Raw genomic sequence first — 27,527 nt, 5'->3', positions numbered from 1 at the left:
CGTAAATCAAGCTTTGGAAGTAAGTTATAGAGGTTGATAAAATGTTACAAGGACCCTTTATGTGACCACGCTTTTAGAAAAGTATTATTTATCGAACATAGATTTATATAGCGATGTATCGTTTAGTGATAGCTACCTACCTATGTTCACAATTCAATCAACTACCTACATACTCATAAGATAAAACGACACATAAGCTTGAAAAAAAAAACCAAAGCAGCTCTAAAGAGCGATTGATAACAGACGATAAAAACTCCTGAGCAAACGAATCCCATAAGAAGCAGCCATTGTACGGTGATAAAAGGGTTGTAACCAGACAACATGCGATCAACAAAGAAGGTCTGTACCTAAGTGTAGCGTCGGATAAAGCCAGATTTACATACAGGCACAGCGGATAACACTTCCACCACATCATTATACGAACATAATGTTCGCGCGTCGGAAATCGTTAACACAACTCACGTCACTATCTACTGATTATCGCACTGATAACGATAAGTCAACGACCTCATCATAATTTCTTTAAGCACTCTCATATCTGTAGGCCATATGAGTAGGTAATAAAATATTCATTGGGTAGGATGTTGATAAAAATATTTTACTCCTTTCGCGTTTATCGAGATGGAATTATGGAGGTGCGAGAAGGCAGTTCTGGTAACCGTTCTGCTAGCTAGCAACGATGTGAGGTAAATATAAAGACACTGTTATTGCTCATGAGGTATAAGTATAGAGACTATGCTAAGGAATATTAAACCTAAGATATAACCAGCCTTGATAGCTGTCATCCTACCATAAATGCATAAACAGTCAACTGGCTAGTACTAGGCTAATACTATAATAATACTAATATGTAATAGTGCCATAATACTCATATGGAAGTTTTAAAAAGAAACAATCTCACAGATACATTATCTATTGTACATATTATAAGTAAGAACAATGTAACGACAATACCTACAACGTCAAAATTAATGGGAATACAAGACTAATTCTCGAAGAATAAAAAATCTATAGACGATTGTTTCAAATACGGATACAACACATTATGTACGATGACGTAGTATCAAAATTAATAAAATCTATTTAGTCCGTTAGTTAGGCATCGTCAGGCACGTGTCATAAAACAACCAGTCAATCGTGAAGTAAGGTTCTCAAAAATACTTTCAGTAAGAACCTACTCTAGGCAAAACATCACAACCAGAAGAACCTACTTAAGTCAATCGTAAAATATCAAGTATTCCACCACTATTGTGGAGCCGTCACTTGAAATTCAAAGTGCTAAACTAATGCCAATTATCGGGAGAAATTCCGATATCGCGAGCTGCTTCAGTAAAATGTCAAGTTTCGAGAATAGACGGTGCAAGATAAGTCCAAACTTGTCACTGGAACTTTCTCTGTAATATAGCTGTACAAACGTTTGTTAGACGAGGGAGATCAACAAAATATGATGGATGGGACGTAAGATTATACGGCAGAAGATAGATACGTTGTGACAATCCAAAACAGATTGGGATAAGTATAAGAGAAACGTTATTATCTCAATAACAGAGAAAGAATTGTTTTACAAACATCTGTTGTGTATAAGTACTATCTAATCGGTCACACCGCCCACCGTGATACGCCAATGAAAGTGCTACAATGTACGACAGGGATGCCTCATAAATATTATGTTGTTTATTGAATTGAAGAATTAACAGGGTTGTGTATATTTGATTTGTAATATAACTTGATACCAAATATCCTGTAATGGAAAATGAATAATGATGAAACTAAAATAATAATAGAAATTTAAGAAGAGAAATCTATAAAACCATGGCTAGACATGGTAGAGGTACAATGGTTTACTATACGTCTTTTATAGAAGCTGCTGACAAAGTGAAAAGTTATGAAATAGCATATAGTCCAGCAGCAGACTATCAATTTCTGTCTCTTGGTGATACAAATGATAAATGATGATGTTAATTTGAAATAAGTATTAAATATACTGAACGAAAAATTAAAGTCAATTTGAGTAATAAATACTGAACGACAAATTATAAACCACTTGGAATTCAAAACTGTGTAGAAAAAGAAAACAGTCAATAAAGACATGTAATTGAAAATTGAACTGAGATAGCGAAGCAACCCTAATAAAACGCATGATATGCCGTGACCGCATGCTATAATTCACTTGCTTTCAATCGTCCGCAAATCGTTACTGTGTCGTATAATAGTTTCGGATGGTACAACTAGTTTTTTACTATCAATAAATTCTGATTGAAACTGTGACAACTTAACTATATGACTGATAGAAACTTTATCGTTTTGAAAAACTATAAACATTGTATTATTTTTGCATGCGCAGATGGCGCCACTAGCGAGTTAAGTCTTGTCAGTTTAATTTACTGTTTGCTATTAAAGATTTAATTACCCATATATTGGACAGCTATTAAATGGAAGCAGTCTTACTTTCCAATAACTAGTGTCAATCATAGTGATATATAGAGATTTTACTCTTTGTATTATATCAGCAAGTTATGTAGGTATGTCATAGAAAGCAAAAACATCTACCAAAATGAGTTTTGTGTGTGCCCGTGTGTTTTTTCGTCCTTTCGACCGAAAGCTGGTTTTGTTTTATTGGAACAATTCCGTTTGACAAAGAGTGATTGGGTTTTAGAATTTTAAAATTTTTGCTAGTACCGTGAGTCTGAATTTATAACCATGCATACATGTGTGGGGTAAACCTAGGCCGTTTGATCTCACAATCATATTTTGTACGTACAATTGGCTATCGGTGGCTTCCAATCAGCGCTTACACCTTTTTTGTACTGACGTTATGAAATATATCAAACGACATAAGATTTAATGTTCAAAACACGACAAGTTTATTGCTGGGTGGAGCTGTGCTGTTAAAGTGTGATATGTCCTTTACAATCGCGCGGATAGAGCAGGGTTCGCTAATGTCTTTTATTCTACTCACCACACAGCTTCTTTATAGATTTTGAGTGTGTATAAATAAACACTTGTCTTCTTCTAAAGTATTTTGAATCTGCTAAAAAAATCTTCGTTATAAAAGTTGTATGTGTATTTTCCTCGTAACAAACCACATCTCCCACTACCCTCGTTGTGTACATTAGACAGTGACGCACACGCACAACTTGGAGTGTTGAGAATGTCTCAAGTTTCCAACTCACTAACTAGTTTATATCTCCCTAACTTATTACTTGTGCCTCCATAGTTACTCGTGTTTGGTTAAATTCGACCAAAACTTCGACAAGTCTTTTCTATTAATATGTCTCAGATTGGAATAGTTTCATTAATCTTACAAGACATTTATCTTATCTTGATAGTACTTAAACGTCTTTTATCAAGAAATTGAATAAGAGTTTCATTACTTCTTACGTAATATCATTCTCTTTATTTTCTAACGGATACAGAAACGTGTGGGGGGCGAAAAGTGGATGTCACATTTATGATTCCACGTATACCTAAATTATGTGATATACACTTTTCGCCAGTCATGACACCTATGCATGTAATGTGTCACACCACAGAATTACGAAACCTCACACAAGGCACCTTCCACTCCTAAGTTTACTTTCAACTAGTAACAATTGAAAAAATCATAAGACTTTTTTTTGAGGGGGGAAATCATCCAATTACTTCTCCCGTCTTGGACAAGGCGAGAGGGAGTGTCAGACTCTTACTGACTAAAACCATCCCGTTCCTACTCCTGCTTTTCGAGCCGGAGCCCCGGTAAACCCGCTAGGTAGTCCGCAGCTCCATAAAATCAATAGACTTGGATTATTTTCATCCGTTGTGATTCGATTTCTATGTTTTCATCGATATTTTACCATTTACTTGCTATTCAGGGCGTAGAAAATTAAATTAATCATAGATCATGAAACTCCGTCCAAGCGATATCGATGGTGTAGCTAACAAGACTTTGTTTTTTAAATATAGATAGAAAATGACGTGTGATTTCTTACCATCGCGTGAATGGATTAAAAGTAGTACAATTAAGGAAAAAACTGCCACAATGTCTGTAAGCTAGTAATTATTGTATGATTTATGCTCAATTTTATGATAACATATGAATAATAACTGCGTTGTTAGTCGACTAATTGAGACTACATGATTCGATACTCGGTTTAGGCTAGGTACCTATTATAATGTTTTAGATTATAGCTTACAATAAAATTGTGTCCAATATTTTTTATGGTATAAGCCGGTAAACGAGCAGACGGATTACTTGGTGTTAAGCAATCGCCGCCAGAGGCGTTATTAGTGCGTTGCCGGCCTTTTGGGGGGTAAGAATTTAGGGTTGTTGGGAAATCAGGGATTGGGTAATTAGATCTCGGTTAACCTCACTCACACAACGCAAGCGTTGTTTCACGTCGGTTTTCTGAGAGACCGTGGAGCCGGTTCATTCGTATCGAAGCAACTTTTGGCATCAGGATCGGTTGACCCTATAAAAGGGGTTCCTTTTATTGCGTTATTAGGAATAGGCCGACTTTTATTACAAAAATTCTTATAGAACTCGCACTACGATTAAAAGTTCGCAGCGAATTGTTCGTCACACGTACTATACACAATATATTCCCGTAGTTACCAAATTGCTACTTCAAATCAGCTACGAAATAAAACTAAATACTGATGATTATGACTACATTTATTCCTTTGAGACCAATGTGAGCGATTAAAAAGTACTTAAGTTCGTAGTGGGCCTTAGAGCAACAACCTTCAACATAAATGACGAAAGTAATGTATTATAGATATATTCGCCTACCCCTTCTAGGAAAGTCGTGAAGTTATTTCTATAATAAACAGATTACATAGACACTAATATCGTTTGTACCACGAACAATTATAATTATCGCATGCAACCAGTAATTGTATTATAAACGGCGCCACACTGTCGTTCAACAAGAAAAAGAACACGAAGTTATACTATGTATTAGATTATTACATAGTAGCTTCTGAGCCTGTTCTTGCCAGTCATGTGTGTGAGAATTTAGATCTCTCTCGAGAAGATCCTAACGCCGAAATCTTAAGCCTGTGTTTTGTACAAAGAATACTGATCATTCTACAGCCCAATAACAGTTTACTTATTACTCTATCCGAGGATAAATCTGGAACCCCTTACTTAGTAACCAGTAAGGACACACTGCACGAAAACTCGACGGTCCAAGCACGAGCAATATTACGAATCGCGATATTAGCACACGTACACTAATACCACACGATATTACAACCGAAATACCAACGAACAATACTAATGAAAGCGTCCGCAATCTGATTCTAGGAAACATTAGGAAAATTCAAAATTCGGTAATGTAACACTATTATCGTTTCTGGGAAAATTTCGACGAAACATTAGTCAGTAACTTTAGTAAGCACATCCATATACCACAAAGTAAGTTTATTGCAGAAGTGCTAAATTAAAACAGCAAGGTTATAAAAGGAAAGGAATTGTTTGGATACAATGAAAAATTGAGACAAAGTGACGACTTAAAGTAGCCTAGTGTAAGGACAGGACGAAAAAGAAGACAAGCCAAGAGCTCGAGTCGTTAATCGTCTGATCATTTAAGCTGCTGTCTCATTGAGACCGATAAATCAAACAATCTATGGAAATGCGATACTATCTTACCCACATTCAGCGTCAATTCGATTTAAATCGAATTAAATAACAACACTAGAAACTTTAACCAAACTTTACAATTTACACGCTTGACGAAATCTGAATTCTGAAATGCGAGCAAATATTCACTGCAGCGACTTTATCCTAAACAATCCAGGCCTTCGTCAAACAACGACGGCCTAATTCCAGTTTTAGTTTGTTTTGTCCGAAGGCCAACTCAACAATTTTATAGGAAATAAAATGGCGCAACAAAGTGCCAGCTTTGATGTGTTGTGATGTGATGTGGATCCGATGAAATGTTGTCGAAATCATCATAACAAATAACTGCTATTAACTTTTTTCTTTCTTTACATTCTAAAAACAAGAGATGTAGACTTATAAACATATTTCGTCAGTTTTTTCAGTGAGCTATTTCTAAAACTGAGTCTACATTCTAGCACTGAGAATTTTAACACACACAAGAGCATTAAAACCGTGTCCTAATCGAGAATTGAAACTGACTCAGTTCAACGCCTGCGGTTACTTATTAACGAGGCAGTTAAACGATGCTATTCATCTAAATATACCTCACGGAGATCGATACATCCCCACGTCTATCTATTCATCATTAAGACAACGTTATTAAGTCGGCAATATTAACATTTCAAGAGCACTCGGAGGTTCGGCCGAATTACGTTACGGGGCAGAATAACTTAATAAGGAAACTTGAAAAAACAATTGCCGTCCTGTCCTAGCTTGCCGTAATTTTAGGTACCGTGTGAAAGTCAGCTCATTTTCCTCTAGAATATAAAAGTCTGATATTCTCATGTGAAGAATTACTTGTATATGTATGTTTGTACTAGAATTTATCAATCTTTTTTCACCAGATTGGAACACACACGCAAAACCACCAAACAAAGTTCTTACAAGAGCTAAATCCCTTAAACCTTGGCTATAGAATCCTGTGCAAACAAAAATACAATATTTACCAACAAATATGAACAGCCAAGCATTTATTTATTATGTACCCTTACTTTTGAAGTTGCCTAGCCGCCGGCGAATTTAATTTTTGCAAACCCGTTCACAAGAAACGTGTAGAACAGGGAAAATAAATAGCCTCCCTGTCTTGTATCATACTTAGGGAACATGTTTATTTGCACGGAGCATTTTTTAACCTGCGGCGAAAAGAGATTCCGGCTAACAATATTGTCGCACAAAGGAAACTTCAAGAGAAAGTAGCTTTAAAACTTTTGGGCGTTGAATATATTTTTGCATTACCTTACTCGCAAAAAGTAATTAACGTTTCCACTTCTCGCCTCGCGGCGTACAAGAGTATTATGCAGGTGACATGTGTTACAATCAGAGGAGTTTTTGTCAAAATTCTGTGTAAAAAGCTTTGTTAATAACGTTACATCGGGTTTATTATTCCGATAGGGTGCGTTCACACAAGCATGTCAGTCACGTCATCGTTAAGTCGGCGATCAGGCACAATTTCAGGGACACGAACAAAGGTCCGTGTATCGTTCAGCAATACATGTTTTGACTTGTCAATGACGCTGACGTGACGTGACGTTGACTGAAACGTGCTTTTAGTGTCATGGCCGACTTTGTTCCGTGTTATTACTTGCTATAAAATGGGGATGTGCTATTGGCACAAAATTATTATTATTATCTTATTACTCCAACGTAATGCCGTCGCAAATATTTAGAAAACATTTTATTAGAAGAAGATTTAACCAAAAAGGTTTTTAGGTTCATTAGAGCAAGGAATCGATCCTTACAACTGTAATTTTTAAAACAGATTTCCTTAAAACGTCCAGAAAATTGGAGTAACGAGCTATTACGTTACAAACTTGTTTTTAAGAAATAATTACTTAGCATAATTACAAAGTTCGAGTTACTTCGGAGAATTCCGTCGTAGAAAAAAATACTGTGAACATACTTGCCGAAAATTTCCACAAGCACGTGTATAGTACAAATAGTATTATCACACACACATTGGTAATCATGTGTTACCTTGAACTGTCCTTGGCTCGAATAAGCTAACACCATCGAGTACCTTGACGTCCTTATCGATAACATACTAATTTCGCACTTCACGTAGTTGCGGAAATGGGAATATTTAGGATATAAGTATAGATAATTATGTTTAGTACTCATGGAAAAAATCACAAAGTAAGAATTCTGTACCAGGTTTTTATTTTCCTATATCAGTGTGATAGAGCCATGCTTCGGCACAAATGGGCCGGCTCGACCGGAGTGATACCACGGCTTCACAGAAAATTGACGTGAAACAACGCTTGCGTTGTGTGATTGAGGTTACCGCAGGCTTATTACCCCCCTTCCCAATCACCGAATCCCCAGTAACCCTTAAATTCTGAACCCCCAAAAGACCGGCAACGCTTGGGTGGCGGCGATTGCTTACCATCAAGTGATCCGTCTGCTCGTTTACCGGCTTATCATAGAAAAATCTGGTATTTTCGAAACTATGTTCACCAAAACAATTTCATAAAAGTTTATATCTAAATAAGCCGACATGAAAAGTTATGATGATGAAAATATGATTCAGATAACGTCAATACAGACGAACAAAAACACTAACATGATAAATGACACTGTCAGCGAGATCCTAAAATAAAGACATGAAATAGCTCTATGTGAAAGATACCTTGGTCGAATACTAAATAATAGCACCCCCTAGACAAGTAGCATAAAACAATATTCCAATCGATCGAAGTCAATGTACGGACTTGACATAAAGCTTTGTCATAATTTTTCGAATGTCAATGTCAATCACAGACATTGATTTTTCTATGCCTAAAACAGACTGAAGTAAGAACAATACACCTTCATTATTTTTAAAACCGACTCACACTTGGCCATTTTCAGATTTTTTCCTTTACCTTGACCTAAAGACCTACCTCCATGCCAAATTTCAAGTCAATACGACTATTGGAAGTGGTCTAGGTTTTTGATGAGTGAGTCAGTCAGTGAGTGTATAGTAAAAATAGCGATTTTCTGACGTCAATATCTCAAGACCTACAATAGGTACATTAATGAAATTTTGTATTTTAGATAAGTAAGTAGATCTCGACAGATACTAGAAATTTCATATGCGTAGATAAAATAGATTTTGAGTTATAGGTGGGTCGAAGTTGGCCCGAAATGGTTCGTGTAATATAACCCACGGCCGGTGTGTCGGTTTTTTGCTCGAACTTGGCGGACACACTGCCGTGTGTCTAGATCAAACGGTTAATGCAATACCAACTTTGCACACACAATCTAAAGCTTCAAAATCCATTGTACCTGTTTTTTCTAAAAGAGGGAAGAAGAACTACATACTAGCACTTACCCAAATTCCAACTCATCAGGTGTCAACATGACGATATCGTCATCAATGGTCAGCTGACACTCAGTCTCAATCTCGTCGTACGGGAAAAATCTATTTGACAGTTTGTTCTCTTTGGTTCGTATCACTTTCAACGGTTTGTTTGTAACTGGCCATTCGGATGCTGCAACAAATCAATTTTGAATTAAGAACGGGCTTGTCTACATTATATATTTTATATATTAAGTCTTTGGCTGCCAATAGAAAACTTTTAAAGGCAAATCCTCCGCTAACGTCGGTCACCGGTGACCACCACGGCGTTCAATGTGTTAAACTATGCAGGTGTTTCTTATAAAGAATTAAAGTGACCGAACGCAACCCTTTGCTCAATATCCATATTTGTTGGCCCAGTCGTTCTATACGATGTGCGAGCAAGTCCATAATTTATAAGTAATCCTTCACGTATTTATGGTTTGGTATCCCTCGTCTCTTTTATTTCGGGGTTCGATAGGATATGTATATTCAATGTAACACCCATTTTTTCGGCAAACACGTACTGTTTCGTCAATTCCAAAACTTACCAAGACCCACACTTGTGACCACGTACTTGTGACTACGTCTTTGAACCCTTTTCTACTAGATACCTATCTTGTTTACCACGTCTAAAATAATTCTAAAATGAAACAATTAGGAGGATAAAGTTCAACAACTTACTATCTCACAAGAATATGAACCTTATGAACTTTTCGCAACAGGGGGCATGACGTACATCATGCGCTTACGTGTAATTTTTACAATAACGTTCAATTTTGCATGGATGAAAACTACAGAGCAATGACCGCATCACGTCTGACTTAGGATTATATTATGATAACCTTCATCAACGTTGATCTTCTGTGCATATCATATAACTAATATTACACCTGGTTTAGTACCATCACATAAAATACCACTTAATGTGTCAAGATTAAGCACAGGTTAACTTATAAGTTTGGGAGTCAGTTTTCTGCTACATTCTGTAAATAAAAGAAATATTTGGCAACGAGAAGTAATTAGTGGATGCTAGATTCACTAAATCACCTAGAAGACCAAACATTAAAACATCGAACCAATCAAAAAACGAATTACAAACGTTTCATAAGATATTTTAAAGACCGTATGTTCCCCGATCCCATTTGCGACCACTGGTAGTTCAGTAAGTACACCAAGCAGTAATAAAAAAGATATATCATAGTCTATAGCAATGATTTGTGGAGAAAGCTGGTCATGTACAGACGCCATAAGTCTCGCTGTTTGATCACTCCGTTTACTACGGTTACAAACCTCTCCGGCGCAAATATAAATCGTTTCCGATTTATTTCTTACATCCTAAACATTGGACACGATGAGTTGTTTTCTTAGTTATTTGAAACTAAATATTGTCATACTTTATGTCCTTTTTTATGGAATAGGTGGCAAAAGAGCAGACGGGTCACCTAATGGTAAGTGATCAGCGCTGCCCATGGACACCCGCAACACCAGAGGAGACACAGGTGCGTTGCCGGCCGGTTTTGAGAAGAGAATTTCGAATCATCGACTCGGAAATTAAGTATTCGTAACCCAACAAGCGGCTTTTGTATCTACATTTATAGTGTGTTTTTGGATAAATAATTTGGTACATATATTAATGAATATCATTGATATAGTGGGACAAAATAACACTGATAAGCCCAAAGCTGTTAATAATATTGGCATACCTGTGCCGTAACTGGGATATTGCCAAATTAGGAGTACTAACTATAAAATAGTGTAGTTGTGCTCGTTAGTCGATTCTTGATAGAGGCGTTATTACATTGTTAGTATCGATTGTGAATTATTTTGTCAGTTACAGTAATTGAAACTAATACGCGGTCATGGCCACTAGAAGTCTTACGGATAAAGCTAAAGATGCGCATTGAATTAGAGTATTTAAAAAAGCCAGCCACAGTCCCAATAGTAAATAAAGAATACATAAACATTACTGGAATGTGCGGGTTATTCTACGACGGCGCACGGGCTCAAATCAAGACAGGCGATAATTTATTACATCACTGCTATAAAACAGTGAAAGAAATCATTGTTTGGAAACTGGGCTTTAGAACCAAACGTATAAGATACGCGATATTGATTCGACCGTACTTGTTGGAGATATGGCTTTCTGACAGGGAAACGATCATTAATAGAGAGGATTTTTTTTTCAAATTAACGTTACCTCACACTAGGATTTTCTCCTGTGTCGTGGGTGCTTTTACAAACATACATCATACACATGACACCCAGACCCAAAACAACAATTTGTGGATTACACAAAGAGTTGCTCCGTGCGGGAATCGAACCCGCAGCACATTGCGCAGTGCCGTGCCGTGCAGTCAAATTATTACATTGTAGGTACTAAGTATATCGAAATAAAAAAAAGTGAAAATAAACGAAGTATATTTTTAAATCTGCTCACTTTAACGCACTATTAACAGCCAGACATTAAATAATGCAGAATGAATATCCTATCACTAACGCAATATAAATCTCAATCACGTAAAGATTAAGTTCAAACTCAATTGCACACGCCAGGCAAAAGATTCTCCTGGAACAGTGTTGATTAAAATGATTTTTATCAGTTAGAAAATAAAGTTGATAATTAACTGTGTCAATAGTTTCATACGTTGCATGCGTATTGATACCTGGCTTATCTAGTGATTCGCACGTTTACATATTCAATGAGTTTTTATGACACTCTGTATAACTAATTCAACAGTGGTAGGTGTTTCTATGGAATTTAATTTGAATATATAGTAAGGTGAACCCAAGAGGGAATTGTTTCTTTTATATTTTCTAACCAAGCCCCTCTTGAGAGGAGGAGAGTATAAAAAACTTAATAAAGGCGAGATTTTACAAGCGTCCCTTTTACCTAAGGGATTGCTGTTAAGGGATCGGTAGTTTCAGTAGCATATACACGAGTATACCTTTGCACTATCTTAAACATAACATCACGCCCTATTTTACCCTGATGGGTACGATAGATGAATGGACATATATGTACTACATGTACGTAGGCTACCTACAGCCTCCTTTGTCGTAGCGAGCCTGTTACCAGGCCCCTTTTATGAATTAAGACTTGATTTTGGTGACGGGAAACGGTTTAATAATGAAGATATCGGTCGAATGGGATCTAGACCTTTGAGAGATGTAGGTTTGGGAAATAGATTTAAGAGACCCATTTTTTTTATATCTAGTAAATCAATCAGATACCTATGTAAATAAAACCGTATACAGTAATGGACATGCTTCTGTAATTACTTTAATTATACTAACAATACAATAGTTTTATTTTTCATTCATTGTATTGTTAGTGTAGCATGGATTTCCGCAAAGTAACGCCTGATTCTATTGTATATTTTAATTATATTGTGTCTCTTGGACTATGGACAAAAAAATCATAGACATATACAGATTTAAATTAAACTACTCCCAAAATTCCCCAACCAATAAAAATACGACGATTTTATCGAACACATGTCTCTAAAAATTCCCTAGGGATTGTCCTGAACTAATTAAAGAGAAAAGACACGTCCCAAGTTCTAAGGTATAACTATAGATAGTTGGGAAGTTCGAAGAGGGTCATTTAACCGTACCATTAAGGGTTAGCACTCGGTTAACATACCACTTAATAAATCTACTAGGCTGGGGACCTATGAATTACAACCCTGTGACCTCCTAAGATAATTAACAGGGGTAGCGGAAAATTTGATTGTCATACTCAAGGTTATTCGGAGAAAAGGTATTAATATTGGAGTTGCAAACATTTGTTTGACAACCCTGAATGATTTGCTCACCGCGAACCCTCATTGCGGCTTCGTTGATTACACACGTCAACAATTTCGCTCTAGTACGTTAAGTTTTACTTCCCTATAAGATTTTTTTTAGTAGAAATATTTTTTAAGACGTATTAAAAATTCAGTAATGATAATATTTTCCGAATGAGTTTTTAGAAATGTATTAATTAAATATAATACCTGAGCCTATGGCCATACTTCGGCCACCATTCCTAATCTCTGACAAATCTAAGAGGGAATTAGGTTTTTATTATAAAGAGGCTAATTTTGTCAACCGCTTTATCCAATTTTGCAAGCGATGAAATCGAAAACTCAATATCATTTTAACCACCACGATAATGGCACAAAATTGATAAAAATAAACTCTACAACAGCTAGATCAACGAAGCAAGGCTGATTAAGAATACGATACTTTTTCAAACGTTTATGATTAGCGAAGAAATGGTAATGTATTCCAATCAACTTGCAAAGTATATGCTGATACGAAATAAAAATGCAAAATTAAACAAAAAAATCATACAATAATGGCTTGATTCACAGCGTAGTAGCAAACCAAATCACATGTTTAATGCAAGTGCATTTGAATATAACACCTATACTTATGTAAACTAGACCCAAGATTGCATGATTACAAAATTACGACGTAACTGAGCGATTAAATAAGGGTTCAAAATGTTAAACAATTAACTTCGCATAAAACAATTAAGGTATTGTGCCTTCTTGGTTTGTTGAGAACTGTTCGCAGTGTTATTTATAACAGGAAAAAATACCGTTTACTGTAGTAGAATTAAAAAAAAACAAATTTGTAAAACAAATTTGGTTGATTCTACTGTCTGCTTGTTTAGAAAAACACTGAACAGAAGTAAACTAAAGAATCTTCAAGGACAGTTAATGCACTTCCTAATGAGCTAAAAGGGCAAGTCGCTATAAGGAAGGTGGACCCTAACCATAAGAGAATCGAAGAAAAAAATACTCTAAGTTTACGCAGAAAGATCGACACGGGTCGATAAATACATTGAAAGGGATATGTAAGTACTAATATATCCATATAATTAGAAGGTTTAAATACATAATTTGGCTAAGCCTATCACATAATGCCTAAGTAGAATGAGTACAGCTACAGATACATCCCTAAAGACCACTTCATGTCTCATTAATGTAGGTAAAGCATTAGGAATAAAGGCGAATTACAAGTGGTTTCATGTCTGTCTAATATAACAGAACATCTTAATTTTTTTAAGTAAGCAAAGTACTACATCTCATACCCCACGCGACTAGATAAACCTCAACCTTTGTCTTCAAGAGAGAAACAGGCATAATTTTACGTAATGAAACAGACAGATTACACGCGCAGATCGCGCAGAAAGCCAAGTGATCTACAATGCCAGAGGCATGTCTTATCTTGCCCTGTCATTCCAGAAACAAGACTTAAATGTTTCTTACAATTGTAATGGCTTCATTATCATTCTAACCGGAACATAATAACGTCTATTCCGGCGTTGTACGGTATAATAAAACCCTGACGCGATAATCTACCGCACAATATGGCATGTGACAGTGGCAAATATATCGTATACCACTTCATGGACGAGGCTGATTCCAACGCCAACGTCGCGTGAACCACACAAATATCATTAGAAAACTACAGCAATAAAACATAGAATTACTTTGTTACGAATAACACCTAAAAACTCTGAATGACACCGTAAACAAAAGTCATAAACTTAAAACGGAGTTAAATGAAGTAAATCACGCTCCCCGTTCGAAGGGAACAATGAGCAAACAAAATGTTATAGTTGTTGTGACTATAGTACTAATTTAGGACTCAGAAATTCGGTTCGTTCACATCTTCTTTATGTTTTTTTTCTCTAATCCAGTCTAAGCTAGTCTAAGCTATTCTCAGAAAAAAATAATCAGGAGCTCGTTCGAAACTCGTGTCTCGAGCAAAATGGATCCGTTCGGCTGTCATAAGGATTCATTCTGAGACATCATACAATATGTAGTAGTTTCATCAAAAATATAGTTTTGGAGCCAAGAATGAGTATTAAAGGAAAACGAGAATTTAAGGAAAAAAATAACATTACAGAAACTTATCCTATACACACGTATGTGTATCTCATTCAGAATGACAATGAAAGACATGGGTCGTTCCACAGATACTTAGAATCTAATAGTTGTACTTACAAGGAGGCGGCGCCTTTTTCTGATTATTCCAAACGACTAGTATCTTGGCTAGGCTCGGCGTCCGCACCAGTTTGGACACCAGCGCGAACAGGCTGTCTACCCGGTCGTACGTCAGTATGACCGCGGTGAAGCCGGCCGCTTTAGACGCGGTCACCGGCAAGAAGAGTGGATTCACTGGACCGTACTGTATAGAAAAAAGACACATAAATTAATTCAATCATATCACTTCAGTATGAAAAAGAACCGAACAGAACGATCAATAAAACGGATTCACATAGAAATTACTTATACATTACAACATCGTACTGACTCCTAATTTCACACTCGATCTCCCTGTACCATCTGGTTGTATCCCTGAAAAGGATCGAATATCCGAGGGACTGCTAATACAATTATTTATTTATAACAAAGAACCATTATGAAGACACATGTATGTATACAGTAGGCACAATCGTACTATCACACGTGTCCAATCTGCAATAAGTACTGGATAAAAGCTCGCCTTTCCCATTACACGAGATCAATTTGAAATTTAGCTTCCATACAGGCTATTTCGCTTCCGACATTTCAGTGCTCGCTTGAAAATGGAAAATTCATAGCAATTTTTAATCGCAGCCTACGTCAAACTGAAAGTAAGGAACTGCGTGCCAAATGGGACCGGTGTACGGACCTGAATAAAAACTAGGAAATTGCGCTGTCGCTCACTGCAGGCGATAGCTAGCCAGTGATGGCTAATAATATGTGCTATATGTGAGAGTATAGGCCCCTGGGAGAGTACCACACAACTATAGATAGGTACATGTTACGTGAATGTGCGGCCGACTCAATACAGGATCGTAGGGGATAAAGGAGCTTAGTACGCGACATACAAACGACAACGTCCCTGAACTAACTCGCTGTGTCTCATGGTATCTATTGCCAATATTGTAAAGAGGATTGTGAGTTTGTTTATATGATGTTTATCTTGAACCTCTTGCGACTAAACGACTGGAACGAAGATCGATCGTCGAGTCTTGAACATATAATAGTTCTTCACACGTTTACTTAAAGTTTGCTGTGTACCTCTGGGAGTTAAATAATGGTCTGACGCAAATACGAGCCGAATATTTGCATACATCGAAACAAATATTTGAGTTCTACTGCGGGTATGCTTTCAAAGTTAAAAAGTAATACCAGTTGTCAAGTTCAATTTTAATTCATACACGTCATTTATGAAAAGGTAAACTCGTCGCGTGGCTCCCAGCATTTCTGTTTCAGAGTATAATTAATTGTTGCTAACAATACAGAAGACAATAGGCATTTCAACGCTTATTACGTTCGTTTGCAAAATAAGCTTCGTCTCGTTAAGGATTTTTCCTTATTCGAGTATTCGTCATTGCGATAAAAGCTCGAATCTCGGTGGCTCCCAGCTACGTTACATTATTCAGGAAAAGAGTCGCAAAGTTTTAAAACAAGCAAAAAGCTATTTGGAAAATTAAAAGACCGTGGTTTTTCCAACGGAGGGTTCCTCTCGTGATAAAGGTGAGCATATATTTAGTCACATCGATGTATGTCGGCTCTTTGACTGATTTCCGATACGTGACGTAGACTCAAGAAGCACGAGGAGGGCATCAAGGGTATGTCGTACCTTTTGACCCAATTTATTGGGGACATTTTTTATTTGCTTACAAAAACACACGGACAAAAACTTCGAAAAATATGTTAAGGGAACCCTTTTTTTCGCAAGTCGCCAATTTCATCAGATGGGAATATTATGCAAAAGAAATCCTTTGAAATAACATTCAATGGTGTTGAATCATAGAAAATCGTGACATCCCGCGGAAGTGGACACATCTGGCATCGCTACAGGCTACAGTTCAGATGTAGATTGTGCACATGTTTTAATAAAACACTGCCATATGAGCATGATAATATTACTTATTGCTCCATTTTCTGATTCAACTTATACATTTTCCATTGCTTTTTATCTGGTCCATAAAGAATGTTTGAAGGCAAATAACTCTGTGTATCGGAGAGCTCATTCTTATTCAGAATCAAATCGCTTGCCTTTTTCGTGGACCACTAAGCACATACGGGCTCGAAACCAAATATCGGTGGGTCATGTAGATATTTGTTCCAATGTAACCTACTCGTTATTTTGACCACCAAGTAATCAGTATTTCAGGTCATCTTTTGCATTTAATATTAAAGAGTTTAGATTTAGATACAGTTAGAGTAGATTAAATAGTTAATAAAACTTTTCTAATTGATTCTTCTGCACACCTGCACCTTATTGGTGCTGGCGATGGCGTGAGAGTCCGTTATATTAAAAGTAAGTTACTAGTGCCAGTTTATTTGAATATGCAAAAGCAATATTTTACTTAGATACGAAACCTCTTTTGTAAAACCAATAAAAATGGAGTAAGAGAAAAATATATAGTCGAGAGACATTTGTAAATTACTGTGCGAGTGTTACCGAACGGTAAAACTACAAAACAAAACAAAAAACTAAGCCCATTTAAAAAGAAAAAAACTAAAGCTAGTGTTCAGTTAGCAACAGCGACTCAACTAAGAACCCATATTTATTGATTCATCTTCAATAAATCATGTTCAATAATTCTCCTTATAAACATATCCCTTGTTTAGCTATAGTATGCTACTTAACCAGCTTTACGAGCGGTTTCGGTCTAACTCGTAAAATTTAATCAAGTTTCAAACAAGCCTGATATGAAATCTAGGTCGGAAACTGTATCTGCAGCTTGAAATTTATAGCTCTTATGTTCCAATGCTCATACTCCACTCAATATTAAGGTGATCTTAAGTTATATCAGTCGATACATTGCAAGTTAGTGAGAGAGACGTCTTACTCAAACTCAAAAGCGTAAATACGAACGAAATTAAAGTACTCAAACGTAAATATAACTCAAAAAGCACAAATTCAAATACGAAGGAAAACGACATTTACCAGAACAAGAGAAACGTCTCCAGTACTTTTATTCGGTCATTTTAACAAAATGGCGAATTAACAAAGGCAAACCTAATTCCCCTAATTGTTCGTCATTTCTTCCACCAAAAACATAATAAATGGAAACACCATAATTACGTTACTTCTGACATAATTGGCCTTAATTTGCAGTTTGAAAATGTTGAATAACACATTCCAACGACGAATATAACACAATTTAGCTGCTACGCTTTTAAACAATTGTTTCTGCTATACGTTAATGTTAAAAGCAATTAAACAACTTTTCCCGCTAAAAGTTAACAGTCCACTAAAAATTTATCCGCACAAACTAGGGTTGGCAACGGTTGCCTGGCTTCCAACTTTCGACCAATGTTCGTACTGTGATTTGCCCTTATCCGGTTTTCCAGACACAGTCATATGAAATTTCCGGAGTTTTCGTTTCATGGAATGCATCCCTTTCGAATGCCTATGTTAATGCCAGTGAATACTAGTGTCTGCGGAATTCCAAGATTCCGTATTAAACAGTCAGTTTGATTTTATCTTATTAAAAGTAAACAGATTTAAGGGGTTAGTCCTTATTATTGTATGAGTCTTCAAAGAAAGCTGTTTCGAACAAAGCGCTTAGTAGCTCGCAAAAACAATTTGTTTTTCTAACAACAATAATAAGGAGGAAACATAAATAGTCCGTTTGTCCTCGCTGTAAACTAAAGAACATGCATTGATCCGATAACTAATGCTGTGATCAGATCATCAGAAACTGGTTTTAACGGGGCCTACAACTGATACCTGCATTTAACCTCCATAGAGATCGCGATCATATGTTGTTAGGTAGGCGCAGAAGGACCAGTTGATAACAAATGCCCGTTAACATAACAGATAGATACTTTTAAGTTAAAAGTTTCAAAGCTACAGAACACACCTGTCGCTATTTTTAAACCCAAAAAAAAACTAATCACGTGTATATTTAGTCAAAAAAACTGGGTATAAATATCCAACATCCTTGAAATTAGGTATATAGGTAATTAATTATAGATACCTCCAAATGAAAATAGATGAATATGTATGTATTTCTTTTTCCATATCTTTGATTGTTTATCCGATGTTAACGAGTTTTATAAGGTCACGCAAACCAGATTTGAAACGGATTTCAAAGATGGAGATGATCTTGCAAAAGGATCCTTTTAGCGAACCGAGAAGGATATGCAATTACGCATATGCGATCAATGTATCACTCACGATATAAAACGTATGTATAAAAGCTACAAACATAAAGTTCTGGATGATAAATAGGATACAAAGATATTCTAATAACTAATGCAGAAACATCCGAGGGAGCTCTATCCCGAAAACTTGCAGACAAATTGGATGGAAAGTCGACAGTCTGCGCTATGAATCATAGTGAAGTTTGTGCACTGGTTAACGAACAACACGAACACGAGACATGACGAAAATCTAGCACCAAATTGACATAAAACTTTGTCTCGTTTGGATTTCTTTGAAATTGTCCCCACTAAAAGGGCAATAAGGCTATAGTTTTGGACCAAACATGTTTCTAGCAAAAGTTAGGTATTTCGAATTCTCAGTGCAAGAATAAACCGCAATGCTCCCTGCGGAACACTTTTTCGGATTTCTTTGTCCCGCGACTCGACTGCGCTGTGTACGAAATAATAATTATTTAATTCAGAAGCTCTCACAGCGCTGAAAGTAGCATGCACCAGACACGATTTGCTTTATTCATGTGAAATATTAACGGGTTTATTTAGCTTCGAGTAAGTTGAAAGAAATTTTAATTGAAGTGAGATTAAAGCTGTCCATGGCACACACTATGCAAATTAGTTGACGCTTGACCTTTTTCAAGGACTTAAAAGTACGAATAAAAGGTATGCTGTAAAAGCAAATATTGAATATTCATGTATTTGACTAGATTCGCTGCCTCCGAGCGGCAGGATTCCCCCATTTTCGAGTGTTGCATTTTTATAACACTTTTTAATATCTTGATTAATGTGCTAGGGGAAATTTAATTTTGTGCAGAAAGTACATTCAGTGTATAATTCGGGCGCACATTGTACCGAATTCGCATAATCGTAAAATCTAGAGAATCCAATCAACGTCGCAGGCGAAGCTGTCGCAGTTCATAAGTGAAGTTGCGCTCTGATCGAAACTTAATACGGAGATCACGATGATTGCATTCCCCTTCATACATACAGTACAGACTTGAATGCATTTGCATGTGACGTCACTTAGCACGTGTACTGCATATTGTGAAGCTATTTTTACGTAATGTTGAAAAGCATTTCATATAAAGACGTTAATAAAAATGTTTAGCGACTATGAAGAAAATGCTTTAATTTATAAACAAGTTTACGTTGAAAGCGTTTTTTCTTTACAACTTGTTTATAAATGTGCGAAATTAAAGTCCGGGAACCGGTCCATTATATTTCTTATTTACTACACCACTACACTAGTTTCCAGCTCTATTGCGAACAGAATACAAAATGAAACCTAGTGCTTAGATGGGGAATAAAGAATTGAATAATAGCATTGTCGAAATTCATGGCTGAAACTTATTGAATACATTGTAGTAAGTATCTGGGAAGGTAACAGACTAAAATAGAGCTGACTCGACGTTTTTCTTTCAATGCGTCAATCGCTGAACGGATTGTAACGAAACTTTTTGCGCAGTCATCTCTTAGCTTAGGGCTGTAGTTTTTTAATATTCGGTAATGGCTTTTAGCATTAAGTTTTTCCCTTCTGCAGTCTAGTGAAGTTCCGGATTTTTTACCTCGTAATATTTTTATGCCGTAAATATTTCACGGTACGATAATTCGCGATGCCCGCATGCAACTGCGGTTTTGTGGCTTTATTTCGAAAAAGCCATAGAGCCACAAGCTTTTGCGGCTCGTTGGATGCCCACTTTGTCGGTGAGAGCCGATAGTAATTGTGTTTTGACAATTTTACTGGGCGCATTTTGGACTTTTGTTTTTAATTGTTGGTGAACCAAAAACATAAATAAGTCGGCTCGCAATAAAATCATTTGTCGAAGTTTAACTACATATTAACTAGTTAGACCTAAGAACAAACATATCACCTATTTAATTGGTAGGTTGCGCTTGTTTACTGTGATGTTATTGTACAACTACTTAGTTATTTACTTACACTTCTACACGCAATCTGGTCGTATTCATCAAATAATTTAATTGCAAATGAACTATTGCTGTTTTTATCATCCTCACGCATAATGTAATTGGAGTGTCTCGAAAAATAATTATATTAATCTTTTTAATGCATTATGGTACTGATACTGCACACTCATTGCAATGAGTCATTCTAATAATAGAATAAATTAACAGAACAATAATGTCATAACAATTAAAACATAAAAAAACATGTTCTTACCAAGTGTTCAGGCATGTTCCACTCTTCGTACGTCCTGGCGGCCAACGCAAACACTTTCTCATTAATTATCTCTAAAGCAGTCAATGTTATCTTCTCTATGCTAGCAAAATATCTATCAAATGCCCATCTTAGCTGCCAGTAGAGCTCTCCACGGCGCTCTTTGCTCACTGAATGCACAATTTTAACTAAATTCTTTATATTATCTTCCGGTACAAACAGTACTAGTTTATTCCAATCAACATGTGAACTAAATGGCATCACTACTGAGTCCGCAATCACTACTGGTATACACTGAGAAGCAAGAATATCCATCAGCACAGCTTGCATCAACCTCGCACTTCTTACAACTAAACAGAACATCCCATCCTTCAGGACGTTGGGGTAGTCAAACTGTCTACCCGTGGTGTACTCACACCGCTTACTGTGATCTGTTTTGTCAGTCTTACATCGGTCCAACAACAAGAGATCATTGGACGAAGACGCAATGTTCTGTAATTCTTCTAAATAATCGTGTGGTATATTGAGCTGCGTTGATATTATAAGGTACTTCTTTTGTTCTGGTTGTGTGCTGTCGATCGTCTCTGCGACAGCACTGTACACGGGTATTGATACGTCAAAATTGTATCTAAATGTCCATGTGTTGAATCCAGCTCCTGCTATAATGGCTCGGCTGGTGTTAAGGTCCACCACGGAGTTATAATTGGGTGCGGACCCTGGCAGCATGTTGAATATAAGGTGGTTTTCACCGTGGTTCCAACTGTTGAATAAAACATATTATTAGTGAAGTGACAATGTTTATTTCATTAGGAAATTGTTGTTTTTTATTAAACTGATGTCTGACACTTGATATGTAGGAAGTGAGACAAAGTAATAGGCAATTAAACTGTGGTTTTATGTAGTTAGTTAATGTTCTTTTTTTAATTGAGGAAAATTTACTAAGTTTAATAATGTTTGTTTTAAATGAATTATCTAAGTATGACACTTTCTGTCCAATACAAATTACAGTAAATATAATAATATTGAATAATTAGTTAGTCACTACTTTATACCATCTCAATGTTATTGTGCTTACTCTGAAATGCGACATTCAATATGGATGTTAGATGCATTTTAAGTATACTGGTAGCCTCATAGGCTATAAATAGAGTGACACAAGAGTGTGTTTGTATACAAATAGGTGAGCTTATCAATATCTACTTACTATGGCAAAGACTGCAGCACTTGTGCGACATGTTTACTTGAGAAACTATGTTGATTCAAAGTATCTATGCTAGGTACTAACAGGCACGCCTCCTCCGGGTCAGGCGTGTAATATTTACTACGTTTTATAGTATCTAATATCATATAAAATTCTTTAGAAAATCTTGATATAGAATTCCCATTTTCAGTCTGATAGTCTTTTACTGGATATATGTATATTGTTATCTTGTTGTGTCCGCCTTTCCCACATCTGTAGACATCGACGCAGTCCCAGTACGTGCAGTTGGAGACACGAGGATGCGCCTCCAGAGCACTACTGCTGATTTTAACCACTTCAAAACTTGTCGAGTCCAAATTCACAGCTTGATACACATCTATCCGCGCCGCACTACCAGTAAACGTATTAAACACCACAGTAAACACTAAAGATACCACTATAAACAAGAGTAGGCCGACGAAGAACCTATGATACAAGATTTTTCTATACGATGTATATTTCGAATGCTTGCCCGTTTTCAGAAGCGATTCCGCAGCCATTTGTAATTTCGAGGATTAAATTAATCTCCTTAATTTATATATGGCACCCATTATTAGGTAAGATCAATTAATTCTCATTCAAAAATCCATCAAAGTATAAAACACGATAATACTGCTTGCGAAGAGAAACTGACGCAGTGAAGTGATTGACAGGCTGCTGGTAGGCGACTAGTGTTGTGCTGTGTGAAGTGAAATGATAACTCGATTAAGAACTTTAGTAGACAGTTATCGAGAAACCAAAGTAATATAATTAATCGATTAAAATGTTAACTTTAATAAAGCTATTATTTAGATAAGGCATTCTAAAGGAAACTACCTGAATTATGATCTTATGTAGTTTAGGAATGAATTGCAGTTCATAAAGTCATTCCCTCTCTTTACTCTGAATTAAATGGTAATGGTAATTTTTAGGCTCAGCCAATACATAACTATATCTAAAATAATACGCTATCTTCAAATCAATTCAATCTGTAACTCTGGACACTATTCAATCTCAAGATAAAATAAATATTTATGATTACAACCGGTCTCAGCAATAGAATCATCGGTAGATTTCATTTATAAACTAGAGTAGAAATATAATTTTGTCTTAAGATCTATTTAAATAGTATTTAAAATAGCCATTAGTTATTTTTTATGAATCCTATCCACCACTTGTTATTGTAATGAAAGTCACTCTGTCTACTCTTAATTAAGGCTTCTTTTTTTAATTAATTAATCGATTCGGTCGAAAAGTTTTATTTAAATATTTTTCAGATTTTATAAATTAACACGTTTTTCTTAAAATATACTTTAATATAATACTTTTGCTTTTATACAAATATAATAATTCTTCATATTATGATATACTAATCTATTCTTAAATTCAACAAGTGCTAAATCGAAATCAGTAAAAGGTGTAACCAAATTAAACATTTAAAAAGAGTTATAAATATGCAGTTAAAGCAAATCGATTCAGTGTGTCACGTCCCTTAGGTAGCACAGACTAAAAAACAGTGACAATTTATTTCCAATGTCTACGTTCAAATACTCGGCGAGGAATATTTACACAGAGAAAATTATTCAAATAAATGTGACTGCAAAAAAAATATAATTACATATTTTGCAGTACAAATATCCTGCTATATTACGTATTATCAACTATTTTTTGATATTATAAGTTTCTTTAGTAATACACTCTGTTTTAAAAGTCATAATGTTATGATGTTCAAACAATCTAGGTTTCGAACGCAACCGATTGTTACGAAGTGAACTTTTTTGTTTTTCTGTCAGTTTTGTGTTGTGCGTAGTTGTGGTTGAGTTTCTGATGGCTTGATTAATTTTGTTATTATTTTATTTTACCAATTCCAACAAATAATTTTGTTCCGAGCTTGACCAGATATGGCGCTGTTACCTCCAGACCCTGTTTATACGATCAGGAACGTGGACAACGTTCCTGTTTATTCGTTGGCATTTAGCTTTTTGCCTGGCGGTCTCGAGAGGTTACTAGCCGGCTCAAAAAACGGCTACGTTTATGCATACAACCTTCAGGTAAGATCACATACATATTTCAAAAGATTTTGTGGTTTATAACAACTGCGCAGAAGGCGTTAATGACGTGTCCTATGGCTTCCATTAAGTGCGCGACATTTTTGTTTACTACCCTCGATTCGCGACCTAGAATCGGCCGGACCGTTTGCCAAATCAAAACATTAACGTATTTATTCTATTTCATTGGGTCATTGAACTTATCTGGCTGGACATTATGTAAAACTGAATATTTCTACTTGAAATTGTACCTATTTTAATGTTTTGTATTAAGATGTGTTATTGGATAACACTTAATTAAAATTGCTAATTATAAACTTGTTCCAGCACATAAAAAAATCAATTACTATTATAATTAAATTTTAATAGTGATATATAGTGTAATTTCGTAAAAAAATACAAATGGTCAACATTTTCATAGTTTTTGGTCAATTCATTGTGTCATCAGATTTCTAATTAGATTAGTCTTATAGGCATGTACAACAAATATAGACTCACTAACTTAGCACCTAAATTTAAATAATATTAGGTACATGCAATATAAAAAAATCTCAACATGTCTCAATGAAAATGGGGGTATGTACTAAGTAAAAAAACTTGATGTTTTCAGACAAATCGTGTGCAGCAGAAAATCCAAGTTGGTCAAGCTCCAATTCTTCATCTCATTCACACGGACAATCATCTCATCACACAGGAGAAAGGCGGCAAGTTCAAAGTATTTAGTTTAACAAACGCTGGCTACGAGGAAGACGCACTTATTGACATTGATTACCCTGGTTTCTGCCGTTTTGACGCCAACACAAAACTCGAAGCACTTTATGTACCTGACAAGGATTCTAAAATTCATATTTACAACTTTTCTGGAGAAAAAGGAGGATGTTTGGAGCCCGATGCATCACTGAAGCTTGGAGAACCAATGTGCTTGAAGTTCATTGAATTTCCTTGCGATCGGCCTTGCTTGCTGGCTGGATACGAAGCAGGATGGCTCCTCCTGTGGGATCTCAACACTAGTCAATGTATCAGCAAGCTGAAGACCAACGAGTGTCCGATGTCAGTTGATTTCCACCTTGAACAGCAAAGAGGCATGATTGGGAATGTCTCAAATGTGATACAGATCTTTAGTATAGGGAGAAAAGACTTAAGCTTGGCTCACAAGTTGGATATAACAATAAAAAACCCAGGTACAAATAAAGTTCAGACCCGGTCTGATGGAAAGGTGTTTGCTTCCGGAGGTTGGGATGGCCATATTCGAATTTTCTCCTGGTTCTCTCTCCGACCTCTGGTAGTACTGACGGAGCATAAGCAAGCTATCCAAGATGTGGTTTATTCTACTGAGAAGGTCTCCTTCTGGAATGCGAAGATAATGGCTGCTGGAGGCCTTGATGGTGCTATTACACTGTGGGATTTGTATAATGCCAAACAGTAAAGCATTTAACTTTTTATAGTAGATTATAGAATATTACCAAGCTCAGATCGTGGTAACGCCGAAAACATGTATACTTACGAAAGCATTCTAGTCAAACTTAGAATGTATGGCCACAGTACTTTTCACTATTTTCGGGTGTTTACTGCATCTGACCTGTTAGTGTTTCTGGTCTCACTTGAGTATCGTAAACTAGGCTTAATGTAGTCCAATGTATACTCAGTTTAATCAACTTGCTTACTTAGTTACTAAAGTAAGGCTAAGATTCTACTCATTAGTGCACCAGGATGCAACAGGTTAGCTTGAGCGCGGTGATATATTTCCCCAGTTGACAATTTGCTTAAGTTTGAAATAATTGAATTATTCCATAGTCTTCTTAAAAGGAGTACTTACAAAGTAATGCCAGTATTGCCTTTAATTGTTATGACGCATGTAATGTGTATCATTCGAATGTGCTTTAATTATTTGAAGATATGATTTAACAGAATGCAATAATGTTTAATGATGTAATGTTGAAATGATTGGATCTCAAGAATGTACAAATTCCTGAATATGAAGGTACAGTCCACAATGTGTGGCCTCGCTATTAGTTGTAAGAACATGTTGTTAATGAATAGCAATCAATATTTTCCATGATTGGTTTTTAGCGATGATTTTTAAGTCGAGACATTAAAAGCCTATAATTTTTCTTCAAGTGTTTTATTGTATCGTTCCACGCATCACACAGCAATATCATCACCTTAATATTCTGCACCTGAATCTACATTAATGAATGATTCATTATTTTCCAGTGAACTGAAACATCTGTTTTTCAGAATGTCTGAGACGTCGATAGTAGCATCTATATACACGCTTTATTGCCTACTACCTACACGCAATACATTTTGTGTTAAAAGATCAATATTTATGATAATAGCCGCTTATAATATTACAGTGTATTAGTACATACATGACTACATAATATATTATGGCTCAATGTTTATCTTTTCCAAACAAGTTGTGGATCAACATGATTGTTATGAGTCTCGCATAGTAACTAACAGGCACCATTAAGCCTGTGCTACAATTATATATTCGACACTGTAGGTACCTTGAAATAAACAGTTTAAAAACCATACTTAGGAACCTGAGACCACATTTTCGGTATCTGTGATTCCAATCACCAAATCATAAAACTAGAAAATTACTTAATTGGTGATAAGATTCAGATATCTACATCGCGATTCACCCTAGGTGGCAATAATAAGATTGTGCCTACTTGCCTACCTACATTGTTTGTGAAAATACTTTTACCTAGGTGATAGGTGTAATGTAGATAGGTAAAAGATAGGAGATAGGTGCTTATCTTAAACAAAACAACTACGATGTTGTTGTGCTAAAACACGACAAAATTATTATGATTGTCGGTGTACTCACGTATCGCATTGTTGTGTAGCATCGCTGAATGTCTCGAGAATATGAGTCTAGCATGATTGATGATTGAAGTCTCTAGTCGAGTTTATCGTCAAATAGTTACGTGAGTAAGCCGAGAAACAATAATT

The 27,527-nt window shown here is 36.0% G+C and overlaps 2 protein-coding genes across 2 annotated transcripts in view; one reads left to right on the top strand and one right to left on the bottom strand.

Annotated features, from left to right (window-relative positions):
- LOC118276463 (exostosin-2-like) overlaps positions 1-23,193 on the bottom strand; it is a 38,745-nt gene extending 15,552 nt beyond the window's left edge. Inside the window, exons 1-4 of the mRNA XM_050707429.1 lie at positions 22,501-23,193; positions 21,300-22,056; positions 14,960-15,143; positions 8,952-9,111 (exon numbers count right to left, since the gene is read on the bottom strand). Coding sequence (XP_050563386.1) covers positions 8,952-9,111; positions 14,960-15,143; positions 21,300-22,056; positions 22,501-23,036 — 1,637 coding nt within the window. The 5' untranslated portion in view covers positions 23,037-23,193. The remainder of the gene's footprint in view (positions 1-8,951; positions 9,112-14,959; positions 15,144-21,299; positions 22,057-22,500) is intronic.
- Positions 23,194-24,294: 1,101 nt separating this feature from the next.
- LOC118276336 (guanine nucleotide-binding protein subunit beta-like protein 1) lies at positions 24,295-26,675 on the top strand. The gene is made up of 2 exons (XM_035594607.2): positions 24,295-24,566; positions 25,174-26,675. The coding sequence occupies exons 1-2, from the start codon at positions 24,417-24,419 to the stop codon at positions 25,987-25,989; spliced, it is 966 nt and encodes a 321-aa protein (XP_035450500.2). The 5' UTR covers positions 24,295-24,416; the 3' UTR covers positions 25,990-26,675.
- Positions 26,676-27,527: the final 852 nt, after the last annotated feature.

Source organism: Spodoptera frugiperda, chromosome 31 (genome assembly GCF_023101765.2).
Source record: "Spodoptera frugiperda isolate SF20-4 chromosome 31, AGI-APGP_CSIRO_Sfru_2.0, whole genome shotgun sequence".
Classification (NCBI taxonomy): Eukaryota; Metazoa; Arthropoda; class Insecta; order Lepidoptera; family Noctuidae; genus Spodoptera; species Spodoptera frugiperda.
This window is presented reverse-complemented; position numbering and strand designations above follow the sequence as displayed.